This window comes from Daucus carota, chromosome 2 (genome assembly GCF_001625215.2).
Source record: "Daucus carota subsp. sativus chromosome 2, DH1 v3.0, whole genome shotgun sequence".
Classification (NCBI taxonomy): Eukaryota; Viridiplantae; Streptophyta; class Magnoliopsida; order Apiales; family Apiaceae; genus Daucus; species Daucus carota.
In genome coordinates, this window is record NC_030382.2 from 54,689,751 (window position 1) to 54,714,282 (window position 24,532).

General features: G+C 33.4%; 3 protein-coding genes and 1 long non-coding RNA gene across 4 annotated transcripts; 2 read left to right on the forward strand and 2 right to left on the reverse strand.

Moving 5' to 3' along the window:
• The first annotated feature begins 572 nt into the window (after positions 1-572).
• LOC108207795 (UDP-glycosyltransferase 101) lies at positions 573-4,078 on the forward strand. Its single transcript, XM_064086940.1, has 2 exons — positions 573-813; positions 3,423-4,078. Exons 1-2 carry the CDS (start codon positions 625-627, stop codon positions 3,984-3,986), a joined length of 753 nt encoding a protein of 250 aa, XP_063943010.1. The 5' UTR covers positions 573-624; the 3' UTR covers positions 3,987-4,078.
• A 1,388-nt stretch (positions 4,079-5,466) lies between these two features.
• Positions 5,467-6,110, reverse strand: LOC135150216 (uncharacterized). Its single transcript, XR_010288497.1, has 2 exons — positions 5,927-6,110; positions 5,467-5,829 (listed from the first exon to the last, which is right to left on the reverse strand). It is a non-coding gene; the product is annotated as an uncharacterized LOC135150216 (long non-coding RNA).
• A 7,172-nt stretch (positions 6,111-13,282) lies between these two features.
• Positions 13,283-16,046, forward strand: LOC108207796 (histone H3.3-like). Its single transcript, XM_017378226.2, has 9 exons — positions 13,283-13,354; positions 13,470-13,546; positions 13,631-13,721; positions 13,835-13,936; positions 14,963-14,992; positions 15,153-15,224; positions 15,346-15,422; positions 15,525-15,615; positions 15,722-16,046. Exons 1-9 carry the CDS (start codon positions 13,283-13,285, stop codon positions 15,890-15,892), a joined length of 783 nt encoding a protein of 260 aa, XP_017233715.1. The 3' UTR covers positions 15,893-16,046.
• A 3,000-nt stretch (positions 16,047-19,046) lies between these two features.
• On the reverse strand, positions 19,047-22,733 carry LOC108209113 (vesicle-associated protein 4-2). The gene is made up of 7 exons (XM_017379858.2): positions 22,233-22,733; positions 20,609-20,679; positions 20,373-20,454; positions 20,082-20,200; positions 19,769-19,846; positions 19,362-19,481; positions 19,047-19,273 (listed from the first exon to the last, which is right to left on the reverse strand). Exons 1-7 carry the CDS (start codon positions 22,516-22,518, stop codon positions 19,214-19,216), a joined length of 816 nt encoding a protein of 271 aa, XP_017235347.1. The 5' UTR covers positions 22,519-22,733; the 3' UTR covers positions 19,047-19,213.
• Positions 22,734-24,532: the final 1,799 nt, after the last annotated feature.

Genomic DNA, 24,532 nt, shown 5'->3' on the forward strand with positions numbered 1-24,532 from the left:
TCAAATAATTAATACTTCAAAAAAAATTATATGAAAATAATTTTTTCTTTGAAAATCTCGGAAAAAGTGGGCTGACCTCAACATTGAAATTTGTATGTAACAAAGATACTACTCTATTCTATCTTGTTTAGATGTTTTTTTCAAAACAAGACATTATATAAGTTACTCCCTCCGTCCCTTCCATTTCTTTACACTTTCCTTTTTGGGATGTCCCATCCAATTCTTTACATTTCAAAACTTACCAAAAATAGTCAATGGGTCCCACCACTTCTCCACTTTTCTTTCTTTTTCACACTACTTTTACTCCACTATCTTCTTTTTATACATTAAAAATCAATGGGTCCCACCACTTCACCCACTTTTCTTTCTCTTTTTCACTATTTTATACATATTTCTTAACCTCCGTGCCCAACCCATTTGATAAGAAATGGGAGGGACGGAGGAGTATAAAATTATAACGGTTGAAATTATAAACAAACTTTTTTGAGATATAGATTCATAAAAAAACAAAAAACCAAGATAAAAGTTACAAAATCATAACGGTCGAAAATACCAAAAGAAAATAATGAAATCTACTTGACAATCTCTCTGAGCTGTGAAATACAAAACTAGCTCGAACAAATAATGCAAACAACAGAAATTATATTTGTTCCAGCTCCGGCCATCGGACATCTTGTGTCCATGGTTGAGATGGCCAAGCTCCTCATCTCTCGACATCGACATCTCTCCGCAACCATCTTATTAGTCGCTAATTTTCCCTACAACGTAGGCGTAGACAATTATGTCGACTCCTTCTCCAGAGATCTTCTCGCTGTTTACTAGTCTTAGTACAGATGTTTAGTAGGGCTGCTGATGGGTTGTCCAACCCGTTCAAACCAACCCAACCCAACCTTGAACTAGGCCGACTAACCCGACCCATTCCAAACTGTGGGTTAATTGGGTTGATTTTTGGTTGAGCCATTTATAATGGGTTGGGTCGAAATATAACTTTTAAAAATCTTAAACCAACCCAACCCGGTCAAAATATATCTTTAACACTCTGATAGAATATTTTTGGTTGCTCACGGAACTATATTTACTTATTTGATGATAGAATGTGCAATGTGCAGAAACAATTAGAAACAAAGCTTTGTACTTCAAATCAAACGACTCACATTGCTAGGTCTAATAATTATAAATCATGGCGGAAACATTATTTTTAATAGTTAATACTGTATTAAGATTCAACTGTCCACCTTAGTATGGAGAGAATATATGCACTCTAAAAGCACCTAATATTTTGTATCGGTGCAGTGTCCTATGTTATTGCTAATTGTACACAACAAAATGGTGCAAAACATATTTTGGATTATGCTTATCTCACAAAATTTTCAACCCGATCAACCCTACCCTAACCAACCCAACCCGTCATACAATTAGTAGGGTTGGGTTTCTAATTCTTTTTATGATTAATGGGTTAAATTTTTGTAACCCGTACTAAATGGGTTGGGTCGCTTGAATGGCCAAAACCGGCCCAACCCAGCTCATGTGCAGCCCTAATGTTTAGCCCCGTACAGAACTTTTAAAAGCCCAATCTTCTTTGGATAGTTTTAGTTTCCAACTACTGTATATCTTTTAGAGATTAATTATATGTAATTTATCATTATTTATTTTATATTATGTAATTATATTATGGTTTTATAGAAGTTGATATTATTATTTATTTTATTATTTGAAAGTAATCCAAATTGTGCATTTTGTCTATTTTTACTCTGTGTATGAAGATATTAAGAAAATTACAAATAAAAATAAAAATTAGAAAATTTATAAAATTATAAATTTCACTAATGCATCATTTTGCCAGAGCATTTTAAAATTAACTTCAATAGCACATCTAAAAATGCTATCTATGTAATATTTTCTTATACAAATCAAACTTATATAGCGTTTATTGAAGTGCTATGTAAATGTTTGCACTTAGAAAACGTTTACTTGCATAACACTTGTAGGAACGCTATTGAAGTAGGCTACCAACATGTAAGTGTTGTTTAAGTAGATTTTACTTGCATAGCGTTGGCTTAGATAGTGCTTAAAACCGCTATGTAAGCTAAAAAATGAGCGCTATGCAAGTTAAAATCTGTAGTAGTGCTATTATAGCAATATAGAGGCAGTTATATATCATATTAAATAAGTCAAGGCCAGGCAAATCGAAATAAAACGCGAAGGTAAAAAACATGCATATCAGTGACTGCAAGAAGAGAGAAAGGGCAGAAGTTATACCAGTAGCCATAGCTTGAGACAACAGCATGCACAACAAGAAAAATACAAGAACAGCTGAGTCGTCAGGCCTTATACGAAGACCTGACTGCTCTTGAAGAGATTATCGCCCCCACCTGCTGCACTGGGGATGCTTGCAACACCTCCTCCAGGATAAACAGCTCTGAGCTTTGAATTACAGCACCTCCAAAGCTCAACAACGACTGACTCCTCACTCGCCGGAAAAACCACTAACTGACTTGTGTTTGGGAGAGGGAGAGAGAGAGCAGAGAGGGAAAATGAAGAAGAGAATGTAAAGTGTAGTGTGTATACAATCAGCTGCTTAGCTCTCTATTTATAGGAGAGGCTAAGTGTAACTGATACACCTCCATTTAATATAAAATAAAAACCGTCCGATTTAAATAAAAAAAATCAAAAACGTATAATTTGTATTTAAATAAAATAATAACGGTTTTTATACATTAAAACCCACATTAAGCCAGCCGTTTCGATATATATATATATATAATTAATTTATCATCAGTTACATGTCCAGGTTCACTGAATCTGACTTGGCTTAGACGCCGAGACATTCGCCCAAATCGCCTTTCGACCCGACCCGACCCGTGTCGTGTCGTGACGAGTCGAGGCGCGTGCGTGGACTCGTGAGAACACCATGCACCATCACACACCTTAGTAGTTGTGCACTACTCATGTGTGTCATACTATATAAAGCCAACACCCCCTTTATTTCATTTCAATGTGGGACAAACAACATTCTCTTTTTTTCAAGCTCTTTCAAGCCACTAACTTCAACTTCATTTCTCTTATGGATTTCATTAAGAAAATTCTTAAACCCATACATGAAAGTTTAAGTTCCGATATCTAGAAACAACTTCCAATCATTAGATTATGGAATTAACAACAAGAACATAATAAAATTATGAACTTATGTAATTAATTATATGTCTTCTGTGCTTGGTGGTTGCTTAGCTGGCAGTGAGCTGGAGGTGAGGCTTAGTGCAGTGTAGTTATCAACACTGCCTTTACCATTTTACATGTTCAGTTCAGTTGAAATAATTAAATCAGAAAATGCACAATTAAATTGTTTTAATTTTTGAACAAGTAAAGATATTGATGAGTTATTATTTTGACAATCGATATACCATTAATATTAATCGTAACAGCTGAAGGAGACAGCATTAGCACTTGAGGGCAGTGGACACCGCTTTCTGTGGTCAGTGCGTCCTCCGTGGGAAAAATTGAAGGCAAACTACACAGCGTTGGACGAGATTCTCCCCCCTGGATTTCTGCAAAGAACAGCCAGCGTCGGAAAGGTTACTGGATGGGCGCCACAAGTGACCGTCATATCACACCCTGCTGTTGGAGGATTTGTGTCTCAGTCTGGTTGGAACTCCACAATGGAGAGTCTATGGCACGGGGTGCTTACTGCGTCATGGCCAATTTATGCGGAGCAGCAACTCAATTCTTTTGAACTGGTGCATGAGCTAGGACTCGCGTTAGATGTTGGAGTTGAGTACTCAAATGAATTTAGCATGGTGAATAGTGGGATTATTAAGGCCACAGAACTTGAGGTGGTGATAAGGAAGTTGATGTTGGATGAAAATGAGAATAACATAAGAAAAAGGGTTAAGGAGATGAAGGGATTGAGTCGGGCGGCTATGGAGGAAAACGGGTCATCTTACTCTTCACTAGGGAAACTTGTTGAAGATATTACTCGAAAGGTGTAACATGGCTAGGCAACTGGTGTAAATTTGCACCGTTAATAAGAAACAATGATGATTCGTATCATGTTAAACAGTGTTTAAATTTTATGGAGAACAGGAAGGGGTCTCGTGACAATTATTTAGTTGGTTTTAACTTTTGGATTATACATAGCCTAGCTCTAATTAATCACGTAGTTAGGACCATACAATGGACAGCAGTTGACATTAAGGATCTTGACAAGTTATGTGTGCAAGGCATGCCACAGCAACTGTACCTAGAGGTCGAGCAATATAATGTGATCACACCAACTTTTCCCTAGAGTTTGTTTTGCAGTGGCCGCCCCAGCAGCTGGCCAGCTGCATATCATGAACATGCATGTAACACATTAATTATTATCAAATTGATACACTTATATATACTCCCTTCATCCCAAATTTGATGACCAGTTTAAGATGCATTGACCGCATAGCTACATATATAATTGTGTGCCCAGAGTTAACTAACTCATCTAATTTGAAATGGAGGGAGTGATATTTTTGACCATGAGATCGCCTTGAACAGGGTATAAGATTACCGGGAAGAAAGGCTATAGCATCAAAACAGCAGTAGATAGTTCACCTAGTCCATAGTATATGTATTTGTACAGGCACATCAATAAATTGTACATAAATCCTCCTCCATTTATAAGTTAATAACTTGTGCTTTCAAAGATCTTCTTTTGATCTTAGTACCATTCTAGCTTGCCAAAAGTGTGCATAAAACATTTACAGTTGTGTTAATATCAATGTAATTATATTTGTCTCTTATATATGATGTCGACGACAAGGCCCATATTCAGATTTTGACAAGAACAAGAATATGCTGTCAAAAAGGTATAATAATGGTCTCAAAGTGGACGGTTGAAGATTGATGAAACTGAAGAGAAACAGATAAAATGCACCTTGAACTGTAGAGATTCGCCAATAAAATCTCAATTTCGAGACGAGATCTCGCAACAACAATCCGTGAACATCAAATAGTAACTAGGAGGATAAGAAAGCTTCATTACTAAGAGAAGAAGAAGAACATGTCTGTCATAGAGAGAAAACACAGGAGAGAAAACGTAGTGCTAGTGCTAGTATGACTCTCAACAACCTGTATGTATGATTAATTACAGCTGTACGACTACGTAGGATTCAGAATACATGCACTTAAAAAAATAATGAAGTTACAACCACATGTCTGTCTGTTGTGGCACATCAGAAACATTCCTGGAGCATATATTTGGTTTATTTTTTGATGTTCTTCGTAGCTTAAAATTTTTTCTGGTGCTCTTCTAGCAAAATAATTGTGCCCCAGAATTTAATTATTTGCCTCAAAAATATGTACTAGTTATCTTTCATAGCTCATTACCAAACATAATATGCGCTCTTAATTTTTTTCAATAAAGAGGGGAAGCATGAAGAGGATCGAGATCCATTGGCATAGCTAGATATCAAATACTAGAAAGTACTACACCAGATATAAAACAAAAGTTGCAGATTCCATTATGTGTTGCTCTGTGAATTACAATGAAGAAGAAGAGAACTTCAGGATTTATCACTTGGACATCCAATTATTCGAGTAGCAAAAACAAGAAATTCATAAGGTTGACAAGAGGCGTTTGCAATTAGGTCGAACCGGACCTCTTATACGTAGTTGTTTATGCGGTTCCATCAACGCAAACCCATTGACCCACAAAAATTGCAGCGCAGTTGATATTAGGATTGATTGCATCAAAGGCCGCAGTTGAGAGTTTAAAGTTCTGAGCGATGTCAAAACAAGTGTCTCCCTTCCTCACTCCAAAAACCGTATCACATGATGGAGCTGCTTTGGCTTTGACGGAAACTATTCAACAAAACACATGTTAAAAAATTCATAAAATGTGATAAAATAAGTACATTAGCTAGATTAACTTGATTAGATCACCAGATGAATTCATTACCTGCAGGGAAAATGGCTCTGCTTTCGGCAATTGTGATGATGAGAAAAAGGGACAGGGTGAGAACCAACAAGGTAACTCTGCTGTTGTTTAGCTTGGCCATGATAAACAAATTGCTTTAGTAACTAAATATGCAGCTTTCTTGTTTGTTAAGGTTTTATGTTCCAAAGCATTCCCAGAGCCATTCTTTTATACTGAACTTGTAATAACGAGACAAATATCAATTGCGGCAAAGAAACATTGTTTCCTGAGATTTGATTGGCCGTTCCTTAATTTCCAGTTTCCAGCCAAGGGGTTAAGACAAATAGAACACTTGATTTTCTGCGACTAAAACAATGAGATCGGCGCCGAAGTGACTTAAAACAATTAAAAGATAATTATAATATACATGAATGCACACAATATGCGTGCGCACAAATCTATTACTACTATAAGGGCATATCTTGTTGCTCTAGACAACATTACCCTGACATGGAATATATCAACTTGGCATGGAATAATCGAGGTGCATAGGAGAACGTATGGGATGATATATCACCAACAGACAATAATATTATGGAAACTCGAAGAGTGGATTATATAGTCAGTTAATGATATTTAAACAATGTTAATTACTCCCTTCGTCCCTCCATCCCTCCGATGCTTCTGTAAAATATGGTTTTATAATTTATTTGTAAGATTTTTTCTTCCCGAATTAAATTTAATAGTTAAATTTTTATTTAGAATTTTTTTCTAAAAATAAGTTATATTTTAGAGAATCATTAAAGTGTGTGACACTCCCCGTGTATACAATTAAGAGGGATGGAGGGAGCAGATGATATCTACCGAAGGTAAAGTTATATATATGTAAATATGTGCTAATGATTTTAACAGTGCGATGGATGAAGAAGGGATATATACTGGTCGTGTTATAGTACTGTCAGGCTTAGTTTTGATTATTTACATTTTGCATCACTAGTTCTTCTTCTGTATCTCTGATCTGTTCAACTGTTTCTACCATCAAATTGGCAAATTATCGCATATTTTCAATAATTCTTTAGTCAAAATCGGTTCGTGGGCTGAGCCACGACAGATGCCACGAAATATGCGAGGACATATTTTCATAAAAATTTATCTGTTGCTATCTTTTTCATAGAAATAGTGTCTCGTTGTTCTATATATTACTGTATTACTGTATCCTTGTAAAAGGTCATGTTCCCTTTACCATGAAGAATTTTTAGAATCTTCTGGTATTAATTAAGGTTCAAGAACAGAGGCATGCTCTTTTGCACATTTTGATTCATGTGCCTTGAATTTGAGCAACACTTTCGACTAATATCATATAGTACTCTCTTTGTCTATTTTTACTTTTTAGTGGTCATATTTCTATTATTGTTGGTCAAATTGACTAATTTTTAACCAAAGATTATAAGTCAGTATTCTTTCATTATTTTAAAAAACTGAAAATTATATCTTAAAGTAGATTAGAAGTTATTTCCGATGACATATTTTTTTTACTTTGATAAAATGTTAATAAATTTTAATCAATTTGATAGGCACAAATCCAAAGGTGACAACTAGGTGGGGAGCATTAGTGTGAGCAAATCTCTGGACACTGTCACCACGTGTTCATACCGTCAGTTTGGATAACCAAAATGACCGTCCCCAATGTTTTGACTAATATCAAGAGTGTGGTGTTAATATGTGACCAAAAAAAAAAGAGTGTGGTGTTAATAGAGTTGCAGCAAAATTTGAATTTGTTTGAAGTTTTTATAAATCAAAAAATTAATTCTGAAATCAATTACAATCAACTAGAGTATTTTATAAAATTCTTTGAATTAATACATATTTTCATACCACTAAAATTTGAAAGAATATACATAGTTCATATTGTATACACCAGCCAAATTTTAAAAATTAAACTGAAAACACTAAAAAGATTTAAAATCTAATTTTGAAATCATCTAATTTTATTTGATTCTATAAAATCTCAATTAAATATATTTATATACTTGTTTAAAATATAGATTGAAACGTTTAAAAGAATCTTTTTAAATATAATACAGACCAACAGTGACTGACTCAGGATTAAATTCCAGTGAATTCCTCCTATATAAAGAGCAACAATTAATGTCCAATTAGCCAGGTTAAATAGTTTCAAGCCACCATTCGCATTCCTATAATCCATCTAAGAAATACAAAGTCATTTCCGATTTCAAGCCGAAAGATGTCTGTTTATGTAATAAGTCAGAAGTCGGCTTAAGGTCAAAAATAAATCAGAAACTGGCTTAAATCCAGAAGTTAGTTTGAGGTATTTTTCGATGACTTAATTTTTTGAACTTTTTTTTAAAGGGATTTTTGAACTTTTTTTGATAAAAATTATCTATAAAATATAAGTTACCCATAAATCACTTTTATTTTTATTATTATATTTTTAGTAATTCATAAGTCATTAATAAATTAAAATTATCCAAACAGACATTTTAACCTCTCAGCTTATTACATAAATCACATCAAGTCATAAAAGCAGCCAAACGGGCTCATAGTCACATTACTATGTTGTTATTGTTTTGAATTAAATGTTTGGGTTACTCAATGACAATTGGGATGGGTCACATTTTATTACTTCTTCCCTTAATAAAGTGGGCTATTGCATTAAATGACAATTGGGATGAGTCACATATCTTTCATTTATGTATAATATAAGGTGGGCTATTGCATTAATAAAGTGGGTTGTGGATCCCACAAAATCTTAGTGGGTTCCTGGACACCCGCTCACCATGCTGTAAGTTTGCCCATAAGCCGAAGTATAACTTACCTTAATAAATGCATTTTTATGACCGAATCATCACTTATCTTGCATTATATTTAATTAATATCCAAGACAAGGGTTCTATTTAATTGCATATCGGTGTGTTCCTCGCTGCTTAGTCATAAGTAATGTGTATAAGATTTTTCTTTTTCTTTTTACAGGAATTTAGGGGAGCTACTTGCTAGACATGCATTAATTAACACATATACACACGTGTAAATCATACCAGATGACACTTGTATGCAGCAGTTACCATACCCACATACAAACAGATTAGACTTGGTAGTAGGAAATTTCACTATCTCCTTCCTCTCCTCCTCTCTCACTATCTTTAGCATTTTTATGATGATAATAAGATCAACAATGTAACAGACTGCATGAAGAAACAAAATATTAAATGCTGTAGCTATTTTTTGCGGCCGATTGGTAGATAGCTGACGAACATTACTTTACTTTTGAGGGCCCGTTTTGGCTATATAAAGAATTGAAACACAGTTCGGTGAAAGCATCTTCAAGAGAAAGCAATATAGCAGTTCTTCTTAGCATAACAATATATACATAAATATATAAACAATCTAACAACAAAATGGATGCAATTCAACAAAATTTCTCCGGTGCTACAGTGGCAGCTACAACTTCGACTCCACCTCCACCAACTTCTTCCCCACAGAGAAAAAGAAGACGCCAACAGATTGCAGGCAATCACAAACATAATATATATCTACAACTAGTAAAAATGCATGATAAATGCAATAAATTGCATATAAGTACTTCTTATCAATTGTAATAAATTTAACACAACCTTTTTCGTGCAGATGATGAGGATGTGGAGGTGATTGCACTTTCAGTAGAGGAAATCAAGGCCAGAAAGCTGTTCTTTTGTCAGTTCTGTGACAAGTACTTTATCAGAGAACAAAATCTGATATTGCATGGGAAAGCACATGATTTACCCAATGTCCGTCTCAATCGTACGGTCACGAACAATAATGAGAAGCGTAGGGTGTATGTGTGTCCTGTGACAACATGTACACATCATAATCGCCCTAATGCTTTAAGTGATCTAACTGGCTTGAGAAAACATTATAATAGAAAACATGGTGAAAAAACTTTCCGCTGCACTAAATGTGTCAGAACATATGCAGTTCACAGCGACTTGCGCGCACATCAAAAAGTCTGCGGCACCAAAGAGTACGTGTGTGAGTGCGGCAGTAGTTTCTCGAGGTAAAGCTGTAATTTTGAATATATATTTCGTGTATTATATATGCCTATATGACATGATGTGTGTATTAAAATATAATTATCACAAAATTTATTTTCAAACAAAATTGAAATCACTTTCTTCATAATTATATATTATCTTCTATGAAAATAGGCATGTTCTACATTTTTATTTTTTTTTACTTTCATAAAAAGGTCCGCGCAATGCGTTGGAAATGATTCGATAATATTATCTTTATATAGATGCAATCAGATTCGAATTAAAAAATATCATACAAAATCTATAATAAAATTGACCACACGGGCCTATTGCTAAAATATGAAGTTCTCTTTAATAATTAATTACCTTGAATTTTGATATATCCATATATTAATTGTTATGTAATCTTTTTTAATGATGGCATATTATTACAGGCGGGACAGTTATTTAGCTCACAAGGTACCTTGCGATGGAGCAGTGAGTAAACAACTATCTCTTTTGAGAAATGAATCTCAGACTAGCCAAGTATTTGTTGGGAGAAGCTTATTTGCACCAACTACTACCGATAATTCAAACTCTTCTTTCAACAACCAATCTATTCTCAGTTCCAATATTGCAGAATCTCATGCCAACGAAGCAATAATTGGAAGCTCTCTTGTACAAACTACTTTTGATGATTCAATCTCTTTTGTCAACAACCAACCCATTCTCAGTTCCAATCCTGCAACAAGCATGAACTTTCCCCCCTTTTTAAGTGACGCCATAGTGGCTCCTGATTCGTTTCCCAATTTACCGTCTTCAAATCAGTCTACTCATCTGAATATAACGACGACTGATCTTACCAATAACAATGGTATTCAAGGCACTGAACTCAATAATGATATATTTGATATTCAAATATTGCATGACAAATATTTTGGGTTTTCGAGTGTGCCCACCAATGTAATGCCCCCTGAAGTGCCGCAACAACAATTTACTTTGGCTGATTCGAGAACTTCAACTTCTTTCTCAGGAAGTTTGGAAAGTTCAACATCTTTTTGTCCTAATATTTTCAGTATGGACCCTAATTTTAGCAGCACAGTTGGTGGAAATTCTCATTTTCCAGTGTTTGAAAGTCTTAGTGGGACATACGAAAATCAAAATCAATTAAGATATGAAGGGAATAATATTAGTGACAATATTTGGAATCTTCAAGGAGATTATAGAAGTAGCACCATCGTTAATGACAACATTTTCTATACTAGTCTTGAAGATATAGCCAAGCAAACTCATGGTCCGCCAGAGCTTGACGCTGATCAAATCAATCAAGAGCAGCTGTGGTCAAGCCAAAGAGGTGAAAGAGATATTCACTTCCCAGGATTACAAGATGATTCTAATTTTTGGGACAACGAGAGAAACTGAAGAAAACCTTTTTCCTGTACAGTACAAGGTCGGGATGTTGAATGATAGCATCCAATCTCGTTAAATTGTCTTGATCGGAAAGGGGGTGATGATGGATCTATTTAATTAGGTTTTCTTGAATCAATTAAATATTATCATGGAGGTTTCAAAAAAGATTACTAGTTATAAAATCATGTTGATTTTAATTATGAAATTAATTTTATGTAATTGTGAACCTTTTGTTGGAATAATAATTATTAAGATGCGAAATATGTAATCAAGTGTCTCACATTCAAAGTACAAAGTTTAAGATTTTGAGAAGTCATCTGTTCATGGTTAATTTAAGGAAACTCTATTTATGTTTTGAGATAATGGATTGCCACGGAACATATACTTTAAGCATCTACAAGGCATATGTATACGATTGAATAACTTTGTTCTCATTGCATGTATGTATCTTTTAGATGTATGAGATTAATTAATTATCTCTAATTAAAAAAGGTGTGTGCTTGCATCTTTCTTGCATGCTGATGTAGATTTCGAATGAATTCTGTATGTTAAATTGTTCTCATATGGATTATAGATCAATAAGTTGATATATACATATTTCTATAAATACCTGCATGTTGATTTGTTTTCACATGCATGTAGTCGTTCTTATCTACAAGCTGTGATATTATATAAATTTAATATAGACACACACACACACACACACACACATATTGATGCTCGGTGAAATTCTAGTTAGCACATACTTGGTAGCCAACAGATATATATCAATATTTCTAATTAACATGTACTTGTTGAAATTAATTCCTGGAGAGTCGGGGCAATTTAATAAAATATGTTTTTATCATAGTAGAACTAAAGGAGGAACGGTGGTTTATACACTCATGAAATTGTCATACGAGTCTCTTCGATTAGACTATCTTGAATATTGTTCGGGTGGTTATTTAATAAAATTTACTAGTTGTAAAATTATATTGATTTTAATTTAAAAAAAATTATTGGTTTGATGTGATTGTAAATCATTTCTTGAGATAATAATTATATATTAATATGTATTTGTATTTAAATTTTCGAGTTGGAAGCACAAAATTTAAAATTTTTAAAGTGATGAGACTGAGTTAGTAATTATATAACTATACATTATAACTTTATCAAATTGTATTCATGTTTTCTGATAATAGATTGCCTATAAACATATACTATTTATACAAGTAATAATAAATAGCTTTGCATATACTATCTAACTTTGCATTATATGTATAAATAAACATATACTATTTACATGACATTAACTTATTTGTAAATGAAATAGTGTGTGGTTGTAGAGAATAATTTTTTGTTACACAGTGCATTCATGGATTATTATTATTAAATTTTATCAGTTGGCTGATGTATATTCTCGGGAAGACCGAAATGGTTACATGTAACCGGGAAAGGAAACTATTTTAGTTTAGTTGATACGATTCAGATTCTTACCTTCATTATTGTCATCATATTCTTTCATTTCTATAAAAACACCCCCATAACAATAATAACACATAGATTAGACTTTATGATCGAAGTTGAGCAACTAGATTAAATCAAGATCGTCGGATCTACAGACAGAAAACACAACTACACATATTGAAAGCCGTTGATACATATTTTAGAAAGCACAAGGACAGAAGATCACAGTCGTCCAATCAAACATAACCCCCCTCTCTTCAGCTATATAAACACAAGCCCCATCCCCCTTGCATATCATTCAAACTTTCGTTCGCACTTTAATTACACAAAATAGTGGAAAAGAGAAATTAGAAATAGTCAGCTACGAGATTCGAAGAAGAATAAGAGAGGTAATCAAGACACTCTTTCAATATTAAGTACGTAGATTATAGGAGTATTGTACATATACTGATTTACACAAGTGTCAAGTATTCATCTTATATGTATACTGTTCAAATTTAATTTACTTGATATAAATTTGTGATGATATTTACAGATGGCTCGCACCAAGCAAACTGCTCGTAAGTCTATTTTGGGGAAAGCCCCAAGGAAGCACCTTGCTTACAAGGTACTAATATTATTAATCGCAAATTATAATGATACAATACAGAATGAAGATTCCACTGGTGGAGCCAATTGTTACGTATTCATAACACTTTTTTCTACCTGCGTGTCAATCACAGGCTGCTCGTAAGACTACTCCAGTGATCGGGGGCGTTAAGAAGCCCCACAGATACCGACCAGGAACCGTTGCCCTTCGGTATCATATCTACGAATTTATGTTATGATTGCAAATTCTGTTGTTAATTTTGCCCCGGATTTATCATATTATTATGCCGGGCAGCGAAATTTGTAAGTATCAGAAGAGTGCCGAGCTTTTGATCAAGAAACTTCCATTCCAAAGACTTGTACGTGAAATTGCTCAAGACTTCAAGGTTAGTTAATTTGCTGCTCTTGCGCAACTTGATTTTTTTTTTGATTTTTTTCTATTATTTGGTGGGTAGGATTTTATTGTAATGTATGTGCAATATGTGTACTGTTGTTGCAGACTGATATGCGCTTTCAGAGCCATGCGGTGCTAGCTCTACAGGAGGCGACCGAGACGTACGCAATCCATGCTAAGCGTGTGACCATCATGTCCAAGGATATTGCTTAATTAAGCTATTTATGAAGTTCGTAGATATCGTTAGGACTCGGCCGTTAATTTATTTCCTGCTTAAGAATTGTTTAAGTCTATTAAATATCAGATACGTTGGTTTGTTCTTTTTTTTTTTCCCAAAGCGGTGTTTTTTTTCTTAATTCTTTGATTATCAGATTTATGATTCTTTCAAAAGCATAAATAAATATTACAAGAATTATGTAAAAACATTCTCAACCACACTTATTTTATAATTTTCTGTCAATTCCTGTAATATTAATTTCAAAATTGTAGTGAAATTATATATTAAGATAATATATTAATCAATACAAATTTAAAATAATAATGATATATTATTATTAAAATAGAATTAATCATTTAACATAATATAATAATGAATTTGAAATAATTATTATTTTTATTATACCAAAATTCATTTTAACCATTTACGTGACAGATACACATTTATTTTAAACTAAGGCTTTGCTGGTCAAATAATATATATTCACGAGTAAGTTACGTCAGAATAGCTTGAACCATCATTGGGTTTTTCCAGATCATGCATGCAAATTATTTATTTAATCATGCACAAACCTCTGAAAATAATCAAGAATTATAGTTATATGATTTCTTTTTTTTTTTTTCCGAAACACAGTTATATGATTCCTGATATTTGGTGCAGAGTCCTAAATAATTTGATTTGCCGATTATTTCCTTACACATGTCATGTATTTTGGCTTGTGTTATTTATTTTAATTTTGATTATACATAATTTCTTAAACTCTAAAACTTTTTATGATCCAGGTTAGCTTACCAAATTAAATCAAGACCGTCGGATCGCCCGGCAGAAAACACAACTAACCCCACTAAAAACCGTTAGATACATATTTTAGAAAGCACACGGCTAGCAAATCACAACCGTCCAATCGGAAGTAATCCTTCTCCCTGCAGCTATATAAACACAAGAACCCTCCTCACCTGCATGCACATTCAAACTTTCATTTGCAAATCTCACATAGTAAACAAGAGAGGAAATAGCCTCTAAGATTCAAAGAGGAATTAAGAGAGGTAATTAAGCCACTCTCCCTCTCTTTTAATTAGTTTTTTTTATCTTTGTTGGCATATATTCTACATATACGTATAATCTCAGATATAGATCACTTTTCAAAATTAACTTTTTTCTAGGGTTTCTGATGTTCTTATGGATATAAATCTGTGTTATTTACAGATGGCTCGCACTAAACAAACTGCTCGTAAGTCTCATGGAGGAAAAATCCCAAGAAAGCAACTGGCTTACAAGGTATCAATTATTTTGGTTACAAGTTACAACTGATACAATACAGAATGAAGAATATTCAATTTGGGATCCAAATTGTTGCGTCTTTATAACATTTTTCTATCTATTTTAATTTCCATGGCAGGCTGCTCGTAAGTCTGCTCCAATGATGGGTGGAGTTAAGAAGCCACACAGATACCGGCCTGGAACGGTTGCTCTTCGGTATTATATCTCTGTATTTATCTTATGAATGCGCCCAATATCTGTTTAGAATTGGTGCTATATATGCATCATGGACTAATATATTATTGTAAAATCATGTAGCGAAATTCGCAAGTATCAGAAGAGTGCTGAGCTTTTGATCAAGAAACTTCCATTCCAGAGGCTTGTACGTGAAATTGCTCAAGACTTCAAGGTTAGTTTTCACTGCTTTTACCTGACTTGAATTTTTTTTTTTTGCTTTATTTATTGGGAGAATTTTATTGTGATATGTGCAATGTCGATCGATTTTGTTGTTGCAGACTGATATGCGCTTTCAGAGCCATGCTGTTCTAGCTCTACAGGAGGCAGCCGAGGCGTACCTAGTAAGCCTGTTTGAAGATACGAACCTGTGTGCAATCCATGCTAAGCGTGTGACCATCATGTTTAAAGACATTCAGCTTGCCAGGAGGATCCGGGGAGAGCGTGCTTAAGCTGTTTATTTCTGCTTCATCAGTTTACCAAATTCGTAGATATGGTATATGGTTCTAGCTTGTGTAGGTAGCAGTGATATGGTACAATAAAAACTGATATGTTGGTTTGATCTTCGTGGTACAAGTGTTTATTGATCTATTGTTTTCTTTTTCTGCAACTTAACATTTACGTGGTTTTTAGTAAGAAGTGATATTCCTGTAATTTGTGCAAATACAATGGAGGTATCTGCAGGGGCTATATGATCAGAATATGCATGTTCATGTAATACACAGGATGAATCATAAAACTGGGCACTGACAAAAAAAATGGATGAACATTCATATACAATCTTACCCAAATTGATGTGCCTAACTTTAAAAAGAAATTATAAGCTAACTTCTAACTTATAAATAACATCAAAGTTTTTTTTTTTCCAAAAAAACATCGAAGTTGAAAATCTTAATTTTTAATTTTAATAATTTTATTTTTCAAGTTTGACTATACTAAAATATACAGAATCACTTTATGTAATAATCTACAATATCTTACTATTTTATTAATAATTTTTATATTTAATAAATTATAAAATATAGATTGTCTATTAAAATTCATAAATTAAAAGGCTTTTTTTCCTTATAATTAAATGATTTGAAAGTAATAAGTGATTTTTTTTAATCTTGGAAGGGCTCCTTCTGTAGATTACAAGTGTTTAGTAATAAGCATCTTTTAATGAATTTTCCAAACAAATTCTTAACTTTAAATTTAGAAATAATTTAGAAAACTAGAGCAGGTCCCATAAATTTTAGTGATTCTTAAAAAATCACAAGCAAGAACACAACAAAAGATAACCGAATAAAACACTTACCAATTCTAATCCGACAAATGCCATATAAAGCAATTTTTAAAAATTTTGAGTCTGTAATCCTGTAGTAAACTTTGTCTTAATTTCCTATTTATGAGTTTGGTATATTTTTTCACAACAATCATATTTTAAATCTATTTACGTTTAAGATTAAAATTTGGTTTAGCTTATCTAATTTTTTTAAATTAAACAATTTATTTTTGCAAAAATAGATAAATATATATTTTTTTAACAAATGAATACTTATTTATATAAATAAGAAAGGATAAATGATTTTTAAATATTCAGTTTTAAAAGATAATATGTAAGTATGGAATTGTATTCTCAAATAAGTCTAAAGTTTGATAAAATAAGAACACATTATAGCATTTTCAACCACACAAAACCCTTAGCTAAAATACAAGAAATCTGTGTTACACATTATTTGTATTGAACTGATATATTCAATTTTAACAAACTAAAATATTAATAACATACTATTTTTAAATTATAACCAACCAATATAGCCAATACCATTCGAGTGCAACAGTTTCGGCAAATTATGCATAATATCGTATATATTTTATTTTAACAAACTAAAATATTAATAACATACTAATTTTAAATTATAACCAACTAATATAACCAATACAATGTCTTGCCTTTTCAGCAAATCATAATAATATAATATCTCTTAGGTCCAATTTTAACCAATAATTATAGTCAACCTCTAAATTACTGTTAGGCAACTTTGAGTCGAATTTGTATTAACAGTCCAGTTTTAAACAAAAAGTATACTTGCACTCGTACTATAACTAGGGAGAGATCTTCTGGAATGAGCAACTACACATATATCGGGAGAATTTAAAATTCAAGTTTTAAGTAGAGAAGTAAATGAGTAAACTCAAGTTTGCAGGAATAAAGAACATTCAAGCTACATTGCTCCTTTGCATGTCAAATTAAGAAGAAAAAAGATCACAGGAACTCTTATTAAGCTATAGAACTGTTAACCAATCCTATTATTTAGCTGATGCAGGAGCTCATCATCATCAGTTGTTCCGGATTCACATAATTAGATGGCAGCTGAAATCAAGCACTCCCAACAACACAAAGCCACTGGCCGACGAACAATGTAGCGCAGTTGACATTGGGGTTGATGGAGTTGAACTCATCAGCTGACAAGGCAAAACTCTGAGCAATGCTAAAGCAAGTATCTCCGCTGCTCACTCCAGTCACCATATCACATGTTGGAACGGATGCTTTTGCAAGCCTCCCTGTTTTCAGAAATACAACTCATAAACTAATTTGCAATACAATAATAAGTGAAATTTTGGAGAGTTACAACGTGATCAACATTAATTCAGATAATCAAATTAACAAAGATATGAATCCTGAAGATACTTACTGGGCAAAACTGATCTGCTTTCAGAAATAGCAAAGATGAGAAGAAGAGCAAGTGTGAGAATGAGCAGGGCACTATTGTTGTTGCTTGTCTTGGCCATTGCACTATTTGTTCTTGGAGGAAAGCAGCTAAGCCAGATAAGATGAGGATACTTGCTTTCTTACTTCTGTGTTAGTGCTTCCTTAAACCCCACATTTATACTTTACATTGAGGAATGCGACCAGCAAGTAAGCCAAAAATCATTGTTTCCTTAGAAACATACCCGCCCTCTTGTGACGCCATGCGATTTAACCAATCAGGTACGCCGATTTGTATGCCCATAACAGATAGATGATCCACACACAGGTACCAGACAAATCCAAAATACTTAGTAAAACATTAAGTAAAAAGTCCGACAAATAATTTAGTAACGCATAAAGAAATAGTGAGTTGCAGACTGCAGTAGTCAATTAGTCATTTAGTCCTCTTTCACTCATTTGCCTAATTATCTGTCATATGTCTGATGAGAGAGCAGACGCTTACTCACACTAGAACCTATTTGGACTGGCATATTTTGGCCGACTATATTTTTTTTGTAAGACGATTTAATTCAGAACTAAACACTAACGATTATGCAAGCAGTTAAGACCCGGTTTAGCTGCATTAAGTAAATAAAACATTTAAGACCCGGTTTAGCTGCATCAAGTAAATAAAACATTTAACGTGATTCCCAGTTCCCTGCAACATGATTCCGATTTGCCCACTGTGCGAAGCAAAAGTGCGACAAAACAAGACTCAAGAGTCAGTCCCTTAATGTCATGTTGGTTTATGCAAATTGATCATGGAACAATGCAACTAATATTAAAAATTCACTTTTTGAAGAGAAAAAAAATTGGAATACATTATCTACATATTTGAAGCAGTTGACAAGAAAGGTAATCAGTGGCTCAAGTTACAAACCAAACTCCTCAGGTCTTCTTTTGAACTTCTTTAAACACACAAAAAGTCCTTCACAGTTGCAATAAAAAAATATGAAGGGCCAAGAACGATACATTTCAATAATATTACAACAGAGCAATAGGCACTTGAAGCAACACCATAAAGGCATAAACAAACAATTTATACTGAATCTACTCCCTCCACCTGCTGTCGAGCAAGATATCTTTCTCTTCTTTCTTTCTACAAAAAATAGAACATAATAACATTAAGGAAAAAATCCAGAAAGCAATTTCTACAGGACTGTGATTCGGATTCAACAAAAACTAACCCATTCATCTATGACCAGTCCTTCGCCAATAATCTTTGGACCTGTTTCTTCTGGAGGTTTTTTGCGAGACTCAACAGCAGCCTCAGCTTCAGCCAGCTGACGTTTTAATTTCTCAAGAGCCTTGCAATGAATTAAAGGGAATAATTTATACATTATTCAATTCTTTTCTCTATTTTATATATTATACATGGTGGCTGCCTAGAGACAACTAATTGCACAAGTTATGCCTACATAAGGTATCCATACATGTTCACAAAAAAAAGAACAAGCAACACAATAGAAAGGCCTGCCAAATAAGAGCACCACTGACTCCACCCTTTTTTATAATGAAAGCACCATTTTCAATCCATGTAGAAAATGAATCACGACCATACTACTGTATAAATGAGTGAATAAAAAACCCTTACAGGAGTAGGACGTTCCACATCAAGAAATACAACCCGTAATATCTGCTCAACAGCAACTTGATCCTTTTGTTCATCAAACTGAAATGAAACAAGAACAGAATCTTCACCAAGGATGAAAGATAAATATTTGATAGCAATGCAGAAGCCACTCCAACTCTCCTTCAAATTTACTCATAATAACCGTAGTATGCATATCAAAATACTATATTAGTCCCATAATATTCAGCTTGAGAGATGCAAGTTTGATGTATAGTGGTTGCCACATAGTACAAAAAAGAATGAATCAAACCATCATAACAGGTACAGTTCATACCAGCTCAGGTACATAGTCCATCGGTCCTTTCACCTTCAGGCTCATGATCTTAAACTTCACCCTGCTTTTCTGATCCATTGGCTTTTCATTGTTCTCCGGATTCTCCACAAATTTAAATACTTTTGATACAAAAAAAAAGTCAAAACTAACTCAATATACAACTTGAAGTGAAGACCAAATATCAAATATGATTATCTCAACAAGCTAATTTGGACAACTCTGTATAATGTGGCAACTATAACTATGCTATGAAAAGAAAAACATGAAGAAAGATCATAAAGAAGACATTACCAGTAGCTATAAGACTCTCGCCAGGAGCAAGAATTGCCCCTGGAGGACGCATAAAACAGCTCTTTGGTGCAGTTGTTTGGAACTAAATCACATAAGCAAGAAGCATTAATCAACAAAATTAAGGACATTATAGGTCAGAAAAGAAATATTTATTATGAACACATTTACTAACACTGTATCACTGCCCTAAAAAGATGCATCATGGTCAAGATACGGAAGGAATACAGGTATAATACCTTAAAAGCTACATGAGATTTGCTTGTATTTTTAATCCCAATCGCACTCCGGACTTGTTTGCCAGGTTCGTCTAAAATGATACAAAAAAAGGTTCAAATGTAAGCACTACTACCATATTTAACAGCACCTCATACAAGAAAACGTAAGCTGAAAATTAAATTACAGGGCTATAATTTTGTACTCCAATGCAGATATATGTAACATCTACAAAAATTCAACCCATTCTAAAAAAGCAACAGCAAAAGACGGCCATGCCAGAGAAATAAATTTAGCTAATAAACATACACATGTTAAAAGACATCAAGATCATCAGACATCAAGAACATATACAAGTGTAAACTGAGAGGAGGCTTTATCATCAAGTGACCTTGTCTTTCCTATTTACATTTTGCATTGGTAGGGTGTAAAATGGAAGAAGAAATTAAAACATTAACAATCTCTTAACCAAAGCTTTTGTGAGAAGTTCGCAAACTCAACTATCACTCTTCTTGTAGACATAACAATTCTAGCTATATACAAAACCATTACCCAGTAAAGGCTCAAACAGATATACAAATAAAACATTTTTCGCACATGTCCAGATAATCTTAACGGACATAGATACGAAGGACGTGCCTTCTACTCGTAAAATTATTTCTTTAATTCACAACCTTTTTTCCTGATTCATGGCTATACATGCAATATGATTTACCTCATCTATAGTCTGCATGTGTGAAACAATTACTTTATATTGATAAAACACCAGAAGAATGACAAAAAAAAAAAAACAATATGAAAAGATGTTATAAGTTGAAGTGGCACTAGTCTATGCATAAAAGAAATTGGAGAAACAAATAGAAAATATGTGTACAATACAATAGGGTGTTCAGGGACTTCGTGATTTGTGCTGAGAAACCTACACCGATACATTTTATAAGCTTAAGCATACACCATTCTTTTGCGGCAATTATACAGACTACAAGTATCTAACGTTTCTACTTCCTAGATCATTTTAGCAACGTAAAATACTACTTTTCAAAGGCATCAATTCACACTTGTGGCTGCTGTCGACAAAAGCATAACTCAAACTACACTACTATGCCCACTTTCACCGAATTCAGGTCAGCTTGTAAAGGTTAGTTACATACTTTTCCGGTTTTCTCTTTTCTTAACATATCCTGCTAAGTGCTAGCTTTATGTTTTCTTATACTAGCACGCTTAAAAGGCAACAATGTCATTTAGCAAAACAAAACAATAGGTTAAAGCATATAGTCTGATTTAAACAGTAGCAAGCTCCCCAAGCATATCATCTAAATCAAATTCTTCGCAAACAACAACTGTTAACCCAGTCATATGTAATCATTCTAAGTCCAGATCTCTCACAAAATTCTAGAGAATTGAAGAAAAACGTACTCCATGGTTCTTACTTCAATTTGTTCAGGTAAATTGAAATTGCAATCATTTCCATATCACATTAATCAAATTCTTGGACACCTAAACCTAACAAACCTTTCAATTCCTTGTCCACAATATTTAACACATTAAAAATTCCAGACAAATCAAAAAATAACAATTAGATTCACATATACAATAAATTCATAACAAAAAAAAAACACTAAACAAAAATTAAAAATCATGACTCACAAGGAAAATAGAGCTTATTAGAAGGATCAAGACGCAAACGACGTCGTGTGGGAATGAGAGATCTAGCAACAGATGACACAGAACTGCTCGAACTACTACTTTGACTATTAACGCCGTCAATTGATCCGTTACTTTGACTCAGAACCTGCTGATTCTGGTGACGCTGGTGATTCTGCGACGAAGACGGCGTCGTATTGCTCGAATTAGCGCTGTTTCGGAACGGAAGCTTGAAAAGCCCCCAAACTTTCCCGTCAGACGGTGGATTTTCCTCGGTGATCGCCATCATCGGAGAGTTTTAGCTCATCGACAACCTCAAAAACGCTCAAAACGCCATCGTATAACTCACTGTATCTCTCTCTTAGAATCTCTCTGGCTCTCTCTCTCTCTGCTCGTGTGTGTTTGTATAAATGTGCAACAGACAACTTGTGAATGATGAAACGCGTGATACACGGACGCGAAGCTGCGATTAAGTTACGTTTAATGAGTTGCCTTACGTCCGGTGCTTGTTTTTACAAATTTTTTCGATTTTATCGCGCTTTACTGGTGGAAGTCGTCAAGGGAGTCAACGCCAAACGACGACGTATAAAGGTTGACTTGGTTATTATAACTCGTTATTTACTGATTTTTGGTGGTGTTTTTGTAAAATGAATTGTTTTAAAAAAAGATAAAGCACATGAGGAACAATCATGGTGCATATTGAAGGGGAATAGTATAATAATACAAGTGTTTGATATTACAACTCATTAGCACATAGAATATTATTAGTGTCATTGTCCCCATGTTTGGTTGTTCTCCATTGCAGAGTATTCTAAATTTAATTTTTTGACAATCAGTTCTGTATTGGATATATTATTATTCTACCTGAAAATGTGTGGAAGTTACTGAGTAAATACTGAATTATTCTTCTACTTTTTTATATTGAATTGTTATTAATAAAATAGTTTTTCTGCCAAACTTCGCCTTCCAGATGATCTGCCTCTTGTTATTATTATGGTCAAAATGTTTGAAAACTTGAGTTATCTGTGGACTATGGGCATATGTTTAAATTATCCTTAATTGTTTTGATCAATTATTTAGACAAGATAATACTCTAATTTGATTTTGAATTCTTAATAAAGTCTTCGATAAGAAATAATTAAGTATTAAAATTACCAAAATAAAATAAATGTTACGGTACACATATTTGGGAAGGTCGCAAATGCATGATTTTAACACTTTCTCTTCTTTTTTTTGTCAGGGATTTTAACACTTTCTTTGAAGGAACAAAACCTGGGAAAAATGTTTGTCAAAAAAAAAAAAAAAAACCTGGGAAAAATGTAAATTCGTAATATTTTTCCAGATGAATCCAGGGTACACTTGTTCAACCGGACACTCTTGCTGCTGATTCGCTAATACTCCCACCGGTTTGGCGGTTTCAGACATTCAGCGAATATATCTACGTAAATGATACATGGAAGGGACAAAACTGGGTGTGGTAAAAAATTGATAAGTCAATATTTAATTTATAAGTAAAAATTTGAGAATTTGAAAATTCTGAACTTCTTGTATAAATAACTAATAAGTTGATTTTCTTATTTATAAGTCGGAATCTGATAAGTTAAAATCTTAATTTTTTTAATGACTTAATTTTATTTTTATAATTGATTTTATAAAAATATAAATTATTATTTTAAAAAATAATTTATAATATTTTATTACGGTTTTTCTATGGTGTGCCCATGGGCACACAATAAGCACTAACTTCCATAAGTTTGGTGCATTTTTATTGGTCAACTAATCATAAATAAGGATGTCCTCCTGCATTTACATCAAGTCCACCAATTAGAATCCACCAAACTCATCAAATTTAGTGTATAATGTGTGTCCATGGGCACACACTAGAAAGACCCATTTTATTATTATATTAATAACTTTCATAATCTAAAAGTTATAAATATTAAAAAAGTACTTCAAATATATGATTCAAAAGTTAGTTTTTCAGTTACAAAAAAATTCAACTAGTTATAATAAAATACTCCCTCCGTCTCATAATACATGTCCACTTTTGAACAAATCACACGTATTAAGAAAAACTAACTTTTCTAGAAAATTTTCAATTATTATTGTATTTATTGCATTGACCAAGTATAATATGTGAGATATATTTGATCTAGGAAATATAATTAGGGGCTGTCTAACCTGTGCCCTCAGGGCACAGGTCAGTGTATATTTAATGTATCTGGGTAGTGGTTGACAGCTGACTTGAATGAGTATTAAGCATTTTTTTGTATATAATGCATCGTATTATAACAATACATTAA